At 40.3% G+C, this 16,403-nt stretch overlaps 1 protein-coding gene across 2 annotated transcripts in view; it reads right to left on the reverse strand.

The window, feature by feature from the left end:
• Positions 1-16,403, reverse strand: part of dock4b (dedicator of cytokinesis 4b) — a 111,523-nt gene that overhangs the window by 77,179 nt on the left and 17,941 nt on the right. For both annotated transcript variants that reach the window (XM_053650738.1, XM_053650739.1), the window contains exon 2: positions 667-750. In XM_053650738.1, the coding sequence (XP_053506713.1) occupies positions 667-750 (84 nt within the window). The remainder of the gene's footprint in view (positions 1-666; positions 751-16,403) is intronic.

Genomic DNA, 16,403 nt, shown 5'->3' on the forward strand with positions numbered 1-16,403 from the left:
TAAAGCTTCAGTCTGCAGTTTTGGGGTTTTTTTTAATCAGATGAATTGATTAATTTAAAAAAATAAATCGGCAGATTAATCAAATATGAAAATAATCATTAATTGCAGCCATAATAAAAAGTGTCAAATAACTGTGATGCTCCTGTGCTGAGAACAAAGATCGGTCTAGTGAAGAGGCAACAATGAAGCTGGTGTTTAAATTCTGCAATCAATCAAAGTGAGAACTCATTTCCTATTGTAAACTGATCGTTCTTTACAGTGCAGCAGCAATGTTATTTTTCCATAAGCAGTTTAGATTATATTTTATTCAGATTAAATATACAGGAAGGCAGGGCTTGTTTCAGCGGAGTTGGGATGAAAACTTTGGATGCAATTTTCTCCTTTTTTCACTTTTGGGGGTAACCAGCATTTGGAAGAGATGCATGCAAAAAAGGAAACATATTTCAGTTCAGGAAAGCGTGTAGTTTCAGAACTACATGGTAGAAAATGCTGAAGTTTCACAAATGTGAAGGGTTTTCCCATGTCTCCACACATTCAGCTTGTGCAAAAAAAAAAAAAAAAAAAGATGGGTAAGGCCTTGTATAGTATCATGTCAGCTTAAGCACTGCTCCCTTGACGTACCAGTGGATACAACGGAGCTCGAGCAGGTCTAAAGCATTGTCGTACCTTCACATTTCTCCAGGATCTGCACCGTGTCACCAATCTCCAGAGGCAAGCCGTGCTGTACCGTCCCCCGAAAACTGGCCAGCACTGCAATACAAAAACAGACAAAGACAGGGAGGGTAAACAAACAGCTCATAAATCAGTCCACTCACCTCTGTAGAAAATTAGGTTCCTATAAACTCAGTAACCCAGCTGCGGTGATGCACAGCAAGCCTTGTGTGCTACTGGAGCACTGCAGCACTCTCCCTACTATTAAATAGGCCAGGCTGCCAGAGTTACTGTTACCACCCCAAAGTGGTGCCAGCAATTACGTTATTTCAAATGTATTAATGAACAATATGTTATGTGGAATGTCTGCAAAACAAGCTAGCTCCTGTTATTACAACAGCAGCAAAGGCCAGATCACTCCACTTGAAGGAAAACCATTATAAAGAAAAATTAATATGAGTTCAACTTCTATAAGTGCTGTTCAGATCCCAGGATCACCATACTGCCAGTGTTCACCTCAACTCTGCGTCGATTTGGATAAAAACGTCTGCCAAATGAGTAAACATAAATGTATATGTGATGATGGCAGACATAAAATTAGTCAAACCTCTTCTGATGGTCTAACAGTATGGCAGTCTACTCCATACAGTCCCTCTAGGATTTCGCAGAAATGAATGCAAAACCAAGCAAAAGCCACAATGTTTCAAAATTACTGCAGATTTGGGCCAAGATGTGTCATGTGACATCACAACACATATTTAGTCAAAGCCCTCTTCGATTCATGTTTGTGGAACATGAGTACAGCGAAAAGGTCTCATTTACCCACAAACATCACTGCGAAAGATTGTGCAAAACAATTAAGTGCAATTGCAATTTCGCCAATTCGAGTAGTTCTCTGCAAAAAAAAAAAGCACAAAAAAAGCCGCCGCGAAATCAAATCTTCATGTCTGATGTGTTACATTTCACTATTTTTTTAAAGAAAGTTACTAAAGACTCTACTTACTTAAAGAATCGAAATTATTTATGTCTAATGATTTACATGTCACTAGAAAGCTAGTGAATGACCATACTAACTAGTCAGTATTAAATGATATTCAAACAAGTCTTTCAGTAATCATTTTTAGTTTGCTTTTCCACAGAAAGATGCTTATAAAGTAATACATACCAATGGCATCTAGGCATGTATAAAGGGATAATATTACTATAATTATAGCTCAAACTATAACATAATATGATTTAACTGTAAAATGGGTTCTACACAGCTATTTAAAGCAGCAGCATGCTAAATACATCAGCTGAGAGGTGATATTTTGACAGAGCTCAGCTCCTTCCTGCTATTCCACATCCCAGCTGTTGTCTGGCTGCTAAGTGGGCTGGCAAGCATCCAACCATGATGACACTTGAACAGTAGTCTCGCAACAGGGATTCTTTTTTTTTCCCCAAGGGAAGTTCGATACAGCCATTATGGGTGAAGTACAAAGTCTAGCAAAACCTCTGAATCAGATGAATATCAAATCCCAGAAGCAGCACAACACAAACCCTCAGCTAACAAGCTCACTGCTGTGACGGTCTTACACACACGTCTGTTTCCATGTGACTCACTGTGAACCTGCGGTGGGATACCACTGAGCCACACACACAGCTGATATCATGTGACACATTAACAGGAGATAGAGAGAGAGAGAGAGAGAGAGAGAGAGAGAAATGGAGGGGGGGGATTGATCTGTAGTTATGTGAGTGAAGTTCTATGTATTCAGACTCACACTATATAGGTGCTTTTCAATTTTCTGTGCAACCCATTTAGATTAAATTACCTGGGAGCTAATAATTCCCCAGAGGCTATTGGTTTCATTGTTTTGTTACTCTCTTGTAATATAATCTAATAGCCGTGTATTATTGAGAAAACAGACAGGGACATAAAAAGCAATTCAGAGGGTCAGATAGACAAAGACACATACATAGAGAACGAGAGAGAGATAGAGCGCGAGTGAGACATACATTTTAAACTACAATTCGCTCGAACATGTTGACATGCATACCGTGTTAATTTAATATATTAGATTTTAATTAAAGTTAATTTCATGCTATGGAGGGGATGTCAAAAATCAAAGCTTTCTAATACCTTTCTTAGATTTCCCCTACATGTGTGTTGAAGAAATTAATTTACCTTAAAGATTAAACAACTCATTCTTCCCTCACTACATTAAGAGTACACTACAGTTTGCCTATATGAGCTTTAAAGCAGGACAGATGTGACAGAGCAAAAATCTTTCAGTTTCAGGTTTAGTTATGTCCATGTCTTTCTCTCTATTCTACTTCATTACTTTCACAGGCACACACACCCCCACACCCCTTGGCACAAACCGGTCAAAGTCAAAGACGTGAAATTAAACTCTGCATGGTTAAACTATTAAAGTTTCTTCCAACTGCCCTTGCTCCCTGAAGGCCCGTCCACTATGAGCATTGTTAAGTGCTTCAGCACTTCGCTGTACCCTCCAGCTAAGATTCATGCTATGCTCAGGCCTCATCAGGGATAAGCAGAGTGTCCTTTCTCTCCTGTCATTACAAAACTGCCTCGTATGTTTATGTTTGAGTCGAATTTGAGCCACTCAGGTAAGTGAAAGATCCTATGTGCTCACCCAGTCTCATTTCTGGTTGCATAGAAACTATAGTTAATACTAGGGATGCACTGATACCACTTTTTTTCAGACCAAGTACAAGTACTTACATTTTGGTACTTGCCGATATCAAGTACCGATACGAGTACTTCACAATCAGTCCAGCATCACTCATAGCCTTGATCATGTTGTTGGCATTATCCCGCAACACAACGTGGACATTACTTTTCGGAATGCCCCACGTCTGAAGCACGTCATCAAACGTACCTGCTATGGTTTGGCCAGTGTGCGAACCCCTAAACTGCGTTGCTTGTAAAACGACTCTCTGGGGGGTAAAATCCTCATCAATCCACTGTGCTGTTAAACTTATAAGAGACATTGGGCTGACACTGATAGTCCAAATATCAGTGGTGAAGCTGAAGGCCGAAATGTCCTGCAACAGGTTCCTGATGTGCTTTTCCACCAAGTCATGCAGCTTTTGTACTGCAGTATCTGTAATGTGGTGACGGCTGGGAATCTCATACTTCGGCTCAAGTACACCAAGACGATGACGAAATCCTGTATTATCGACAACTGACAACGGTTGGTCATCAAGAGCAATGAACTGTGTAAGAGCTTCTGTTATTTTTACTGCCCGTGGGTTGTATCTGGTTATTTTCTCTCGCTTCTCCAGCGTTTGCTGCAAAGTTGGTTGTTGCTGTTTCCTGCTGCTAGCATTAGCAAACTCTTTGCACTCGGCGTTATATTTGTTCTTTAGATGTTTAATCAAATTGCTTGTGTTAAATGAGCTATTTTTTACCACTCCTCTTGACAGTTTAGCAGAGCAGAGTTTGCAGTCTGCTCTACTTTTATCATCATCACTTATCTTAAAATATCTCCAAATTGCTGACATTGTTCCTCTTCCGACTATTTGCTCAACTGACGAGAGGTTGGGCTATGTCACGTTGTCATAAAGTGGTATCGGTGTGGTTGTATCAGGGTAGTTTTACAAGTACAAGTACATGGGCACAGTATCGGGCCGACACCCGAGTACTGGTATCGGCATCGCTGCATCCCTAGTTAATACTCACACTCTGCAAGACAACAGAAACTGTGAGCCATTTATGATATAGATACACGGCCTGGCCAAAAAAAGGTCGCTGTTTGGATTTAAATAAGCAAATAGTTAAGAGACTATGACTGGATTATTCTTGCAGTGATTAATATGTTTCAGCTGGCAACAATTCTTTTAACCCTAAATGATGCGGTGTGTAAATGCTTATTTCTTAAACAACCATGTTACTGTGTTTCAGAAGGGGCAAATTATTGCCCTGCACCAAGCGAAGAAAATAACTATAGAGATTGCTGAAATCCCTGGAACTGTCCAACACATTATTAACACCTGGAAGGAGAGTGGTGAACTGTCAACTTTGACTTTTAGGAAGAAATGTGGTCGGAAAAATGAATGCTCAAAATTTTGAATGATCGTGATAGGAGATTTGCTAGGGAGCATAAAGATTGGACTGAGAAGTAATGGAAAGGTCACGTGGTCTGACGAGTCCAGATTTACCATATTCCAAAGCAATGCATCAAGGTAAGAAGGGAAGTGCATGAAGCGATGGACCCATCATGCATAGTGCCTACTGTACAAGCCTCTGGAGGCATCTGGGGTTGCTTCAATTGGTCAGGTCTAGGCTCAGCAACATTATGTGGCAATAAAATGAAGTCAGATAAGTACCTGAATGTACTGAATGACCAGGTTATCCCATCAATGGATTCTTTTCTTTCCTGACAGCACAGGCATATTCCAGGATGACAATGCCAAGATTCATCGGGCTCAAATTGTGAAAGAGTGGTTCAGGGAGCATGAGCAATCATTTTCTCACATGAATTGGCCACCACCGAGTCCTGACCACTGAAAATCTTTGGGATGTGCTAGAGAAGCCTTTACAGAGTGGTTTGACTCTCCCGTCCTCAACAAGAGATCTCGGCCAAAAATGTATGCAACCCTGGATGGAAATAAATGTCATATTGCACAAGGTTGTCGAAACAATGCCATGGTGAATGTATAGTGTGATCAAAGTGTGATCAGGTGGTACAATGAAATTTTAGTGTGTGCGACTTTTTTTCTGGGCCAGGCAGTGTCTATGCATTTTAGTGCTTTAATTCCTCAACCAAGAGTCATATTCGGCATCTGCAACATCAATTCCAAAGATGTATGATGGTATAGTTCTATGTCATCAGAGTCGCACTATGCAGTGGGGGGGTTGCTTGTGTAGAACTGTCGAGCCATTAGTAATTCATATATCTGGTATTCTATTACATATGTATTCTTTTAAGCCGGAGAAGATTTACGGAATCAACAATGAACTGTGACTCAGTTAATGTGAGGCAAGTGAAAAAATAACAGAGGGATTTGAGGTGACAAGAGCAGAGCCAGGGGGAGGAAAGAGCAGGCTGAAAACTCTGTAAGGCATTAAATCTTTCTTTAAATCAGAGAAACCGACAGAGAGGCAGAAAGAAGCATGAAAGTTGTTCAGGATTAGCTTTAAAGCAGAAGCAGTGGTTGGTCTAAGCTCTGTACAGCATGCTGCAGTGAGCAGAATGATGAGATTTAGCTGCTCAGTCCACAGGACAGGCCACATATATAACAGTTCCAGAGCTTTTTCCTTCTTCTGAGCAATTCTACAAAAAAATGTTTACAAATTCAGAGTGCATCATGTTTGCATCACCTCCAGAAGCACAGAAGACCCCCGTCTCTCTCACTCTCTCTCTCTCGCACATGCACAAAATCGAACATCTGAGTTTAAATGGACCTCTAAATGTGCTTTTAACCTCATTAAAATCAAACACACCCCCATTCCCTCTGATTTGTGACCTAACATGCACCCTCGCTAATCATCCACCTTTCATCTCATTAAATATTCATGAGCTCATAGTAAGTGATGGGAGGATCCCTGACCCTCCTCTTAAACAGCCATAAATTATTAACACATTATTTGTAGGTATACGTCCCCATTACCCCTCTGGAATGTGCTAAGCCGGATAAATTATGCAACATTCGGGAACAGTCCTGTAGTTGCACTGATTCAGAAGTTGTTAAACAATTAATCAGCACTAAATGGTATTAGATGTGGGATGTGACGGACTCCTCCTCATGCAAAGAAAAAGCCTGGCACTTTGCGCTCTACCACCAGCAGTCTGGGGAATTTGCATGTCAGTTCACAGCCATTTCAATCCTATAGACCTCAACCACACTGCGCAGCATTCATGTAACACAAGCTTTAAGATGTTCGACTTTGAATGCACTGCCAGGAACACAAACCAGTGATTCATGTGAGATTTCAAATAGGAGCTTGAGGCTCTTTGGCATTTGGCTTGGCATGTCTGCGCCGATTGTGCCATCTCTGGATCTCTGGATGGCACACAGACATGCCCAAGTTATAAAACCCTCTTTCACAGATACACTTTAATGCATTTATTTGCTGATAATTCATTAGAAAGTAGTCACAGAAGTGTCAACAAGTAAAGCTAAGAAGTAAATCAGAGAGAAATACAGAATTTTACCACAGAGACCCTAGCACATAACATTGGATGAGACAACTCCATACTAACATCATAAACGATATAAAATGCACTGGTTTAAATGTTATATAACTGCAATCTGCAGAAACGTTCAGTCCCTCCAGGATTTTGCGATTTTGTGATCGAGGAAGGAAACGCCACCATATTCGTAGGAGCTTGCAATTTTTCAAAATTACCACAAGACGAATCATGTGACATCATCACAACACGCATTTAGCCAAAGCCCCCTTTGATTCACATGCGTCAAACATGAGTATAGCTAAAAAGGTCTCATTTACCGAACAAACATCACTGTGAAAGACAGTGCAAAACAATTTTGCCAATTCAAGTAGTTTTCCGCAAAAAAGCACAAAAAACTCAACAAATTGAAAATTGTGAAAAAAGCCAAAGCATTTTTGGCTGCAACAATCAAAAAAAAAACCTAAATCCATGAAATGCTGTATGGACTGAATTTTGCAACCAGCTGAGTGTATAAGCTTACTTCAAACAAACAAGTCTTGTCTGACCAAATAGGAACACAATATATTTAATAATGTAAGATATAATATATTTAAGAAATTTTAAGTACAGACTGCATAATGAACGATGTGAAACTGCAACACAACACCATACTCCCTTTGCATTGTCTGAGGACATAGAAATGTACAAAAAATATAATAATTTTAATAAAACAAATAAGGCATATGACACCTGTGTGAATACAGTGGCAAGAAAAAGTATGTGAACCTTTTGGAATTTCATGGTTTTCTGAATAAATTTGTCATAAAATGTGATCTGAGCTTCATCTAAGTCAAGGGTATTGACAAATATAATGTGCCTAAAATAATAACACAAAAAAAATCTGATCTTTCATGTCTTTATTGAGAACAACCAAAAAAAAACCTCATTGCTTGTGGAAAAAGTATGTGAACCCTTGAGTTAATGACCTCAAAGCTAATTGGAGTCTCATTAAGAAAATGAGTTTGAAGGTGTGGACTACAGCTACTTTGACTGATAAAAACCCCTCAAACTTTTGGAGTTTGCTCTGCACAAGAAGCACATGATTATGTGAGCCATGCCTCACCAAAAAGAGCTTTAAGAGGATCTACGATCAAGAATGGTTGATTTACATAAAGCTGGCAAGGGTTACAAAGTGATTTCAAAGACTTTAGAAATTCACCAGTCTACAGTTAGGTAAACATTCTACAAATGGAGACACATTGGGACTGTTGCTACTCTACCAAGAAGTGGGCGCCCAGTCAAAATGACACCAAGAGCACAACAAAGATTCATCAATGAGGTAAAGAAACAACCCCGAATGACAGCCAAAGATTTGAAGGCATCATTGGAACTGGCTAACATCTCTGTTCACGAGTTTACAATACGTAAAACATTGAACAAGCAGGGTATCTATGGCAGGACACCACGAAGGAAGCCACTGCTTACTAAAAAGAACATTACTGCAAGCCTGAAGTTTGCAAAACAGCACATTGACACTCCACAGCAGTACTGGCAAAATGTTTTGTGGACTGATGAAACTAAGATTGAACTATTTTGAAAAACCACACAGCACTACATCTGGTGTAGAAAGGGCACGGCATATCATGAAAACATCATCCCAACTGTAAAGTATGGTGGAGGAAACATCATGACTTGGGCCTGCTTTGCTGCTTCAGGGCCTGACCAGCTTGTAATCACTGAGGGGAAGATGAATTCCCAAGTATATCAGACAATTCTTCAGGATAATGTGAGAATGTCTGTACATCAGCTGAAACTGTGTAGAAGTTGGGTGATGCAACAGGACAACGACCCAAAACACCGGAGCAAGTCCACAACAGAATGGCTTCAGAAAAACAAAATCTGCCTTTTGGAGTGGCCAAGTCAGAGCAAAGACCTCAACCCAATAGAGATGCTACGGAATGACTTGAGAGCCATACACATGAGACGTCCAAAGAATATGATGGAGCTAAAGCAGTTCTGCCAGGAAGAATGTGCTAAAATTCCTCCTGAAGGATGTGCAGTTCTGATCCACAGCTACAGGAAGTGCCTGGTTGAGGTTATTGCTGCCAAAGGGAGGTCAACCATTTATTAATTCTAAGGGTTCACTTACTTTTTCCACTGCCGTTTTGAATGTTGAATGAGTGTGTTCAATGAAGACATGAGGGATCAGAATTTGTGTTATTATTTTAGGCACATTATATTTGTCAATACCCTTGACTTAGATGAAGATCAGATCACATTTTATGACAAATTTATTTAGAAAACCATGAAATTCCAAAAGGTTCACATACTTTTTCTTGCCACTGTACATTTAGCCAATTTCTGATACCACATGATGATCATATGAACAATGTTAGGCAATTACAAGAGTTTTGCTACCTCCATTTTCCACCAACCAAAGAGATCACTGTCCCACCTCTTGTTTTCTGTTGTCTCACAAGAGCAAAGTTTGTGAATTTACAGGTCAAAGTATACCTTAATAAAGTTGTTGCAATTACTGCAAGTTGGAAATTAGTGGAGGCTTCAGTTGAACAGAACTCCATAAATGACCAGGATAAAGGCTGTTAATGATTATGTATCCAATGACAGCAAGTGACTTAAAACATTAACACAGTGAAGCACCAATAGGAGGAAAAGTCTGAAAAATAACAGGAGATATATCCATCAGCTGCAGAAATGTGTGCCAAGGACACAGTCCTTCAACAGAACAATGGCTCAGCACAGGATGCAGTCATTAATGATTCTGGGAAAACTGTGTAATAAAAATAAATAAATAAAACACATGTTTTAAGTGTACATTCAACCAAATCTATTCATTCATTTTATTCCACACCCTTCAAGTAACTTCAAGTATCCCCATAAAAGAGTTGAAGGCTGTGGGTTTGAATGTTTGAAACCATAAACATTACCAGCAAAAGGTATTCTGATAATGTCCTGGGTTTTAAGTGTGAAAGTACTAAAACAGTGTGTGCACTGAAAGGCAGCCACAATTTCAGTACTTGAGTCAAAGACAGCAGCCTGGGTTTGGCATCTGTTCGAGAATGGAATGTTCCACTTAGTGCTTTTTACAGCCTGGTAATGTGCTAAAAGCACAATCCAGCAGAAATAACTTGGCCAAGCAATGGAAATTCTTTATAAGAAGATTTTCTTTTCTTTAAAAAGCAGTAAATAAATATACATGTCCATATAATGCAAGAGAGGAGGAGGACTCGCCAAGTTTGTCTGTTCCAGAGAGAAAGGAGAGAGCTACGAGGAGTCATGTGACACACCAATGGGTTTGCATTTTTACACATGGTTTTCAGAGATGAGATCAGATGCATACTGTGTTTGAAATCAGCAGAGCCTATCCACCAGCCACAAGCTCCTTAAAGCATCCTGACAATCCACAATGTATCCTAGTGAAGGAGGCGTGGCTTCTACACCTGTATACCAGTGAAGGAGACGTGGCCTCTATACCAGTGAAGGAGGCGTGGCCTCCACACCTGTATACCACTGAAGGAGGCGTAGCCTCTATGCCTGTATACCACTGAAGGAGGCATGGCCTCTACGCCTGTATACCAGTGAAGGAGGCGTAGCCTCTACGCCTATATACCAGTGAAGGAGGCGTGGCCTCTATGCCTGTATACCAGTGAAGGAGGTGTGGCCTCTATGCCTGTATACCAGTGAAGGAGGCGTGGCCTCTACGCCTGTATACCAGTGAAGGAGGCGTGGCCTCTACACCTGTATCCCAGTGAAGGAGGCGTGGCCTCTACGCCAGTATCCCAGTGAAGGAGGCGTGGCCTCTACGCCAGTATCCCAGTGAATGAGGTGTGGCTTCTATGCCTGCCTCTGTATTTATAGCTGTCCAGCAAAAGTAGTCAGTATTTCTTTTCTCTTTCATTCACCAACCAGAGAAAAATGCCCTATTTATATTCACAAGGCAATGTTATTTGATACGTACATATAAATGTCACACGCTAGTTGGTCAATATTTCCTTTTGGTGCAACGGTGGTTCCTAGTGTCCCATCACATTCTGGACATCAATAAAATATTTTTTGTAAGGAGATAAAACTACAGCCCATAGCCTAAGCATTAGCCATAGACTGCTGCTGTATTGAGGGCGACAGCACAATATGCTACATCAAATGTTATCAGGATAGAATAAAGCACATAGTGTACCTTCCCGGAGGGTTCCAGCATTCACTTTTTTCATTAGTCTGTATTACTTCACTTATCTAGCGATGTTGTTTGTCTTACATGTCCTACACTGGGGTTAAATTCCATTATCTACCCTTTTAGCCTAGTTAATTGGGTTTCTTGCCAACTAAACATGAGTCTGCGCAGGTATATTGGAGCTTATCCATGCACCATTGGCTTGCTACTGAATATGATTTATTCATCCCCATAAGTAATACATATTTGTGGCATGGTTCATAGTGATAACATTCTTAGAGGTCAAGTACAACATTTTTTCTTTCTTTCTTCATTTGTGTGTGCAAAGAAAGTTCCCTTTTCTCAGAACTCATAGAAGTTTACAATCCTCACTGTCTATTCCATGCTCAAGATGTGACAGAAACAGGCCTTAACGACTCTAGGATACATTTCGCCTCCAGTCAAGAGCTCAGAAAACTGGTGGTCCAAACAGGAAGATGTAAGACTTTACACCAATGAGTCAACAAAGTAGGAGTTAGAGGTGGAAAAGGGTGGGGAATAAAGATGTAGGCTATATAAAAAGAAAAGAGTAAAGAATGGGTGTGAGAGATAAAAGCTCGTCAGATCATTTCATCTTCAAGGCCAGCAGACATTCCATTGAAAAGCACCCAGCTCATGTGGCTCACACAGTGCTACGTTCCAGACACAAAAGAAAAACAGGACAGTGTGTTTCAGACAGAAAACACACAGCTCCAGAAATGGGACAGCAATGGTGTTTTCCATTCGTACTTAGAGCTATTACTCGAGTTTTATTTCCAGAGTGTCCAAGAAACAACCAGGATGTCAGTATTTTTGTGGCTGCTCAATGCCCCACGGCAACACAGATGGGATTCAGGGATTCAGTTTATAAGAAATCAAGCTATCAACATATCGCCAAACTGCAATGAGACATGAAGCCCATATGGCCATGTGTAGCTTTTAGATAAGAAACATTAATAGCCTAAAAGTGCCATGAGGACTGAAAAGGAATTAAAGTTTGAGAAGCAAATTATTTTACCATTTGTGCACAATGAACTAGTGTCTAATCCATATCAATGGACAGCTCATGATTTAATGGACAGAACCAATGAACAGTGATATATAACCCAGTGATCTCTATCACAAATATCACACTCATTGATTCATCTTTTATAAACACAGGGACTTGTAAGGTGTTTATGCACAGTAAATAATCAGTGCTTACTCTCAGCTGTAATGAACTGCACATCAATCAATTGTATTGGTACTACCATGCACATCTCCATCCCGATCCACACTCTCTGATTAAAAACTGATCTAGATCCACTGCAGTGAAGATAAATGAAGGTGAAGTGTGGAGGCAGCTGCTGCGGTGTGGAGACAGAAGGTTCAGCAACAGCAGCAGACCCAACATTCAGGCTCCCCGTGGGGCCACGGTCAGCGCACTGCTGCCTAATCTGATTATAAGCACTGCCTCTGGGCCAAAGAGGACGAGCTAAAACACAGTGGTTATGAGCTGTTTCACGAGGTGAGCTTTCACACTGCTGTCCAATAATGAGTTTGACAATAATGCAGTTTTCACCAGTTGACTGAAAGCTGTCAAAGAAAGCATCTGCTCTGTAGCTGAATTTATATACAATGGAATTTATATACACTGGAATATATTTACAATGGACAACATTAGTTTGCACATTATTTGAGGTAAATGGGTTACTGACCATCCTGAATAGCAATTCTCAGTTTGTAGTCCTGCTGAGAGATCATAACTGGTTTGAGGCGAAGAGCACTAGAGAGTAGTGGTTACATTAGATAGTCTCAATCAATGCTTGTCATTTCTGTATGAGACCATACATTCACAGCAGTTTCCTCTCTCCAAGCCCACCCCCAAACACACAGCCCAGAGCTACTGGCAACCACCATCACACTGGAGATGACAAAATATATATATAATCACACTAATCATTATTACCTTTTTCATTTACATCATCGTTCATCATTGCTGACAATCAGATAATCAGCCTATAGCCAGAAGGGCTTGAAAGAGAGCAAATTGACCACCACAACAAACAAAAAAAAGAATAAAAGATGTCTAAAACATGATCTTCACATAATGGACAATATCCATGTAAAAAGTTGCACAAAAATCTTTTCAGCCATTAAAACATAACTAATGACACCACCAGCTATTTACATTTCAACAAACAGCAGACATTCACATCATGAATCTGTACAATGATATACAAGAATATGAGCAGCATGGGGCAGGAAGAGCAGAACCAGCCCGAGGAGAGATTCAGCCAGATTGAGAGAGATGTTCAACTACAAGGACAAGGACACATCACAAGTGGTTAAACAGACACACAAAGAGACACTCGAACACACAAACACACACACACACACACACACACACACACACACACACTCTTTTGCTGTTTGTGTCCCCCTCTGTCTCACTCCAGAAAGCCCCAGCTGGCAGGCCACTATCCTCCCTCTTCCCAGCAGAAGCGTTGGGACTTGAGCATTGTCCATGATCAACCTGAACTTGATTGACCTCCAAAATTGAACAATTTGCAGTTACAATTCCACATACACACCTCCCTCCTGCTGTGTTGTCATATAAAGAGGAGAGAAGCAGCCAAGCAAATAACAGCAAAGAATGACACTTTGTGTCATGTAATATTTCATCCATAGAAATGAACCTTCGGGCAGAAACGAATGCAATCTTTGCAAGGCTTGAAGCACAGAGCACCGATGTGGAACATTACTGTAACAGGTGAACAGGCGAATCATGTGACCGGGTTGGCCGTCCATATGTTGGTGGACAGACAGCAGGACCAGTGGTCTTCTGGAGGCCTGTGACCAGCATGTGTTTTGGCTTAACACATGGTCAGGAAGGACGCAGCCACTTCAGCTGCTCCTGATTTGAATTGAGGAAAATTATGGCATGCCTGAGCCTCGATATATGCAGAGTTTAACAGTGACTAGATATTCAGATTAAACATGAAATTAAACAGTGACTAGATATTCAGATTAAACATGAAATTAAACAGTGACTAGACATTCAGCTTAAACATGAAATTAAACAGAGGCTAGATATTCAGATTAAACATGAAATTAAACGGTGGCTAGATATTCAGATTAAACATGAAATTAAACAGTGACTAGACATTCAGATTAAACATGAAATTAAACAGAGGCTAGATATTCAGATTAAACATGAAATTAAACAGTGACTAGATATTCAGATTAAAACATGAGCTTCTATGAAAAAAAAGGCACAACCACTACCTCACTGCATTTGATTTAGAGTAAGCTGACAGTAGTCTGTGGCACATGGGGACAAAGGCAATGAGGGTACAGCTTGGCAGTGTGCCAGCTGTGAGATGCCCTGGAAGAGCTGTCTTGAGTGATGATTAGACAGCATCATACTGCAGGGAGTGTGACAGTGAGAACTTGAAACACTTCAATAATTCCTGCTATGGCAATTTGATGCTCCTTTGCTTCTGGACAAACAACCAACATTTTGTCAGTAAGCAGTCAGCCTGTCGAAGAGAAGCATAGGCGCTGGAGCACAAATGGGCCAATAATGGCTTACTGTTTTCTTGGCTTAGAGATGCTAATAACACACAGTGAAGTCATAAACTCAGCTGTGCCGTCAATAAAACCCGCTTTACACCAGAAGCAACACAGCAAGGACGGCAAGCCAGAACCACTCAGCTGTGCTTTTTAATTCACACTGTGAATGACTTATAAACATCATTTCTGTGCTTTCTCACCATGCAAATCTGCTAATTAACTTTCTGACTTGTAGAAACGTGTTACAAAAGGTGTATATATATATATATATATCACAAAAATACTCTGCTCTCATGGAAACACAAGCTTATCCAAAAAAAAAAAATATTTGCTAAATATAGGTGTGCAATGCATTTTACATTTTTTAGTACACCTGGGTGACAAGAAATTATTCGTGACTGCCTGTTTCACATGGGTATAAATATGAGGTAACACTTAGGGAAAATTTGCTTATCTATATTCCTTGGTTTTACCCATTGTTATGCATGACTGATGTGCAGCAAAAGGTTATTGAGCTTCACAAAATGGGAAGTGTCTATAAGGAAATAGCAAAAGCATTGAAACTGCCCATTTCCACCATCAGGGCAATAATTAAGAAGTTCCAGTCAGCTGGAAATGTTATGAATCAACCTGGAATTGGACGTGTGTCTATATTGTCTCAGTGCACTGTGAAGAGGACGGTTCGAGTGGCCAAAAAATCTCCAGGGATCACAACTGGAGAATTGCAGAAGTTAGTTACGTCTTGCGGTCAGAAAGTCTCCAAAACTACAATCCGAAGTCACCTACAGCACCACAAGTAATTTGGAAGGGTTTCAAGAAAAAAGCCTCTACTCTCATCCAAAAACAAACTCAAGCGTCTTCAGTTTGTCAGACACTACTGGAACTTCAAATGAGCTCGGGTTGTATGGTCAGATGAAACCAAAATAGAGGAATAAACACCAGAGGTCGTTTTGGCACACACAGAGATGTAGCCATATGGAAAAGTACCTCATATCCATGGTTAAATATGGTGGTGGCTCTTTAATGTTTTGGGGCTGTTTTACTGCCAGAGGATCTGGATATTTTGTTAGGATACAAGGCATCATGGACTATCAAATATCAACAGATATTAAATGAAAATCTGCCTGTCTCTGCCAGAAAGCTTAAAATGGACCATGGTTGGATCTTCCAGCAGGACAATGATCTAAAACATACATCAAAATCAACACAAAAATGGTTTACTGACCACAAAATCAAGGTCCTACCATGGCCATCCCAATCCCCTGACCTGAAACCCATAGAAAACCTGTGGGGTGAACTGAAGACAAGAGTCCACCAGCATGGACCTCGAAATGTGAAGGATCTGGAGAGATTCTGTATGGAGGAATGGTCTCAGATCCCTTGCCATTTATTCTCCAACCTCATCATGCATTATAGGAGACTCAGAGCTGATATCTTGGCAAAGGGGGGGTAGCACAAAGTATTGAATAAAAGGGTGCCAATACTTGTTGCACACCTACATTTAACAAAGATATATTTTCTGGATAAACCTGTGCTTTGTTTGCAATTGTTTGATATCCATGAGACCAGAGTATTTTTGATTTTTTGTTCAAAAATTTCACAAACAGTTAAACAATAAATAAAATTTTTCACAGCCTCCTATGCTCATATTTACCAAGGGTGCCAATATTATTGGAGGGCGCTGTGTTTGAGATATTATATATAGCTGCTGTCAAACTAAAAAAAAATCAAACATATCCAGAACAAATCCTTCAGGGCCTCATCCAAAGCTACAACCCTAAAACACAATGTTAGTTTTGGAGCTTTCTGAATTGACCGGTAACATGATTGACAGGTGAGCAGAAAAAACATCTTGTCCTGATTGG

This window comes from Ictalurus furcatus, chromosome 19 (assembly GCF_023375685.1).
Source record: "Ictalurus furcatus strain D&B chromosome 19, Billie_1.0, whole genome shotgun sequence".
NCBI classification, from domain to species: Eukaryota; Metazoa; Chordata; class Actinopteri; order Siluriformes; family Ictaluridae; genus Ictalurus; species Ictalurus furcatus.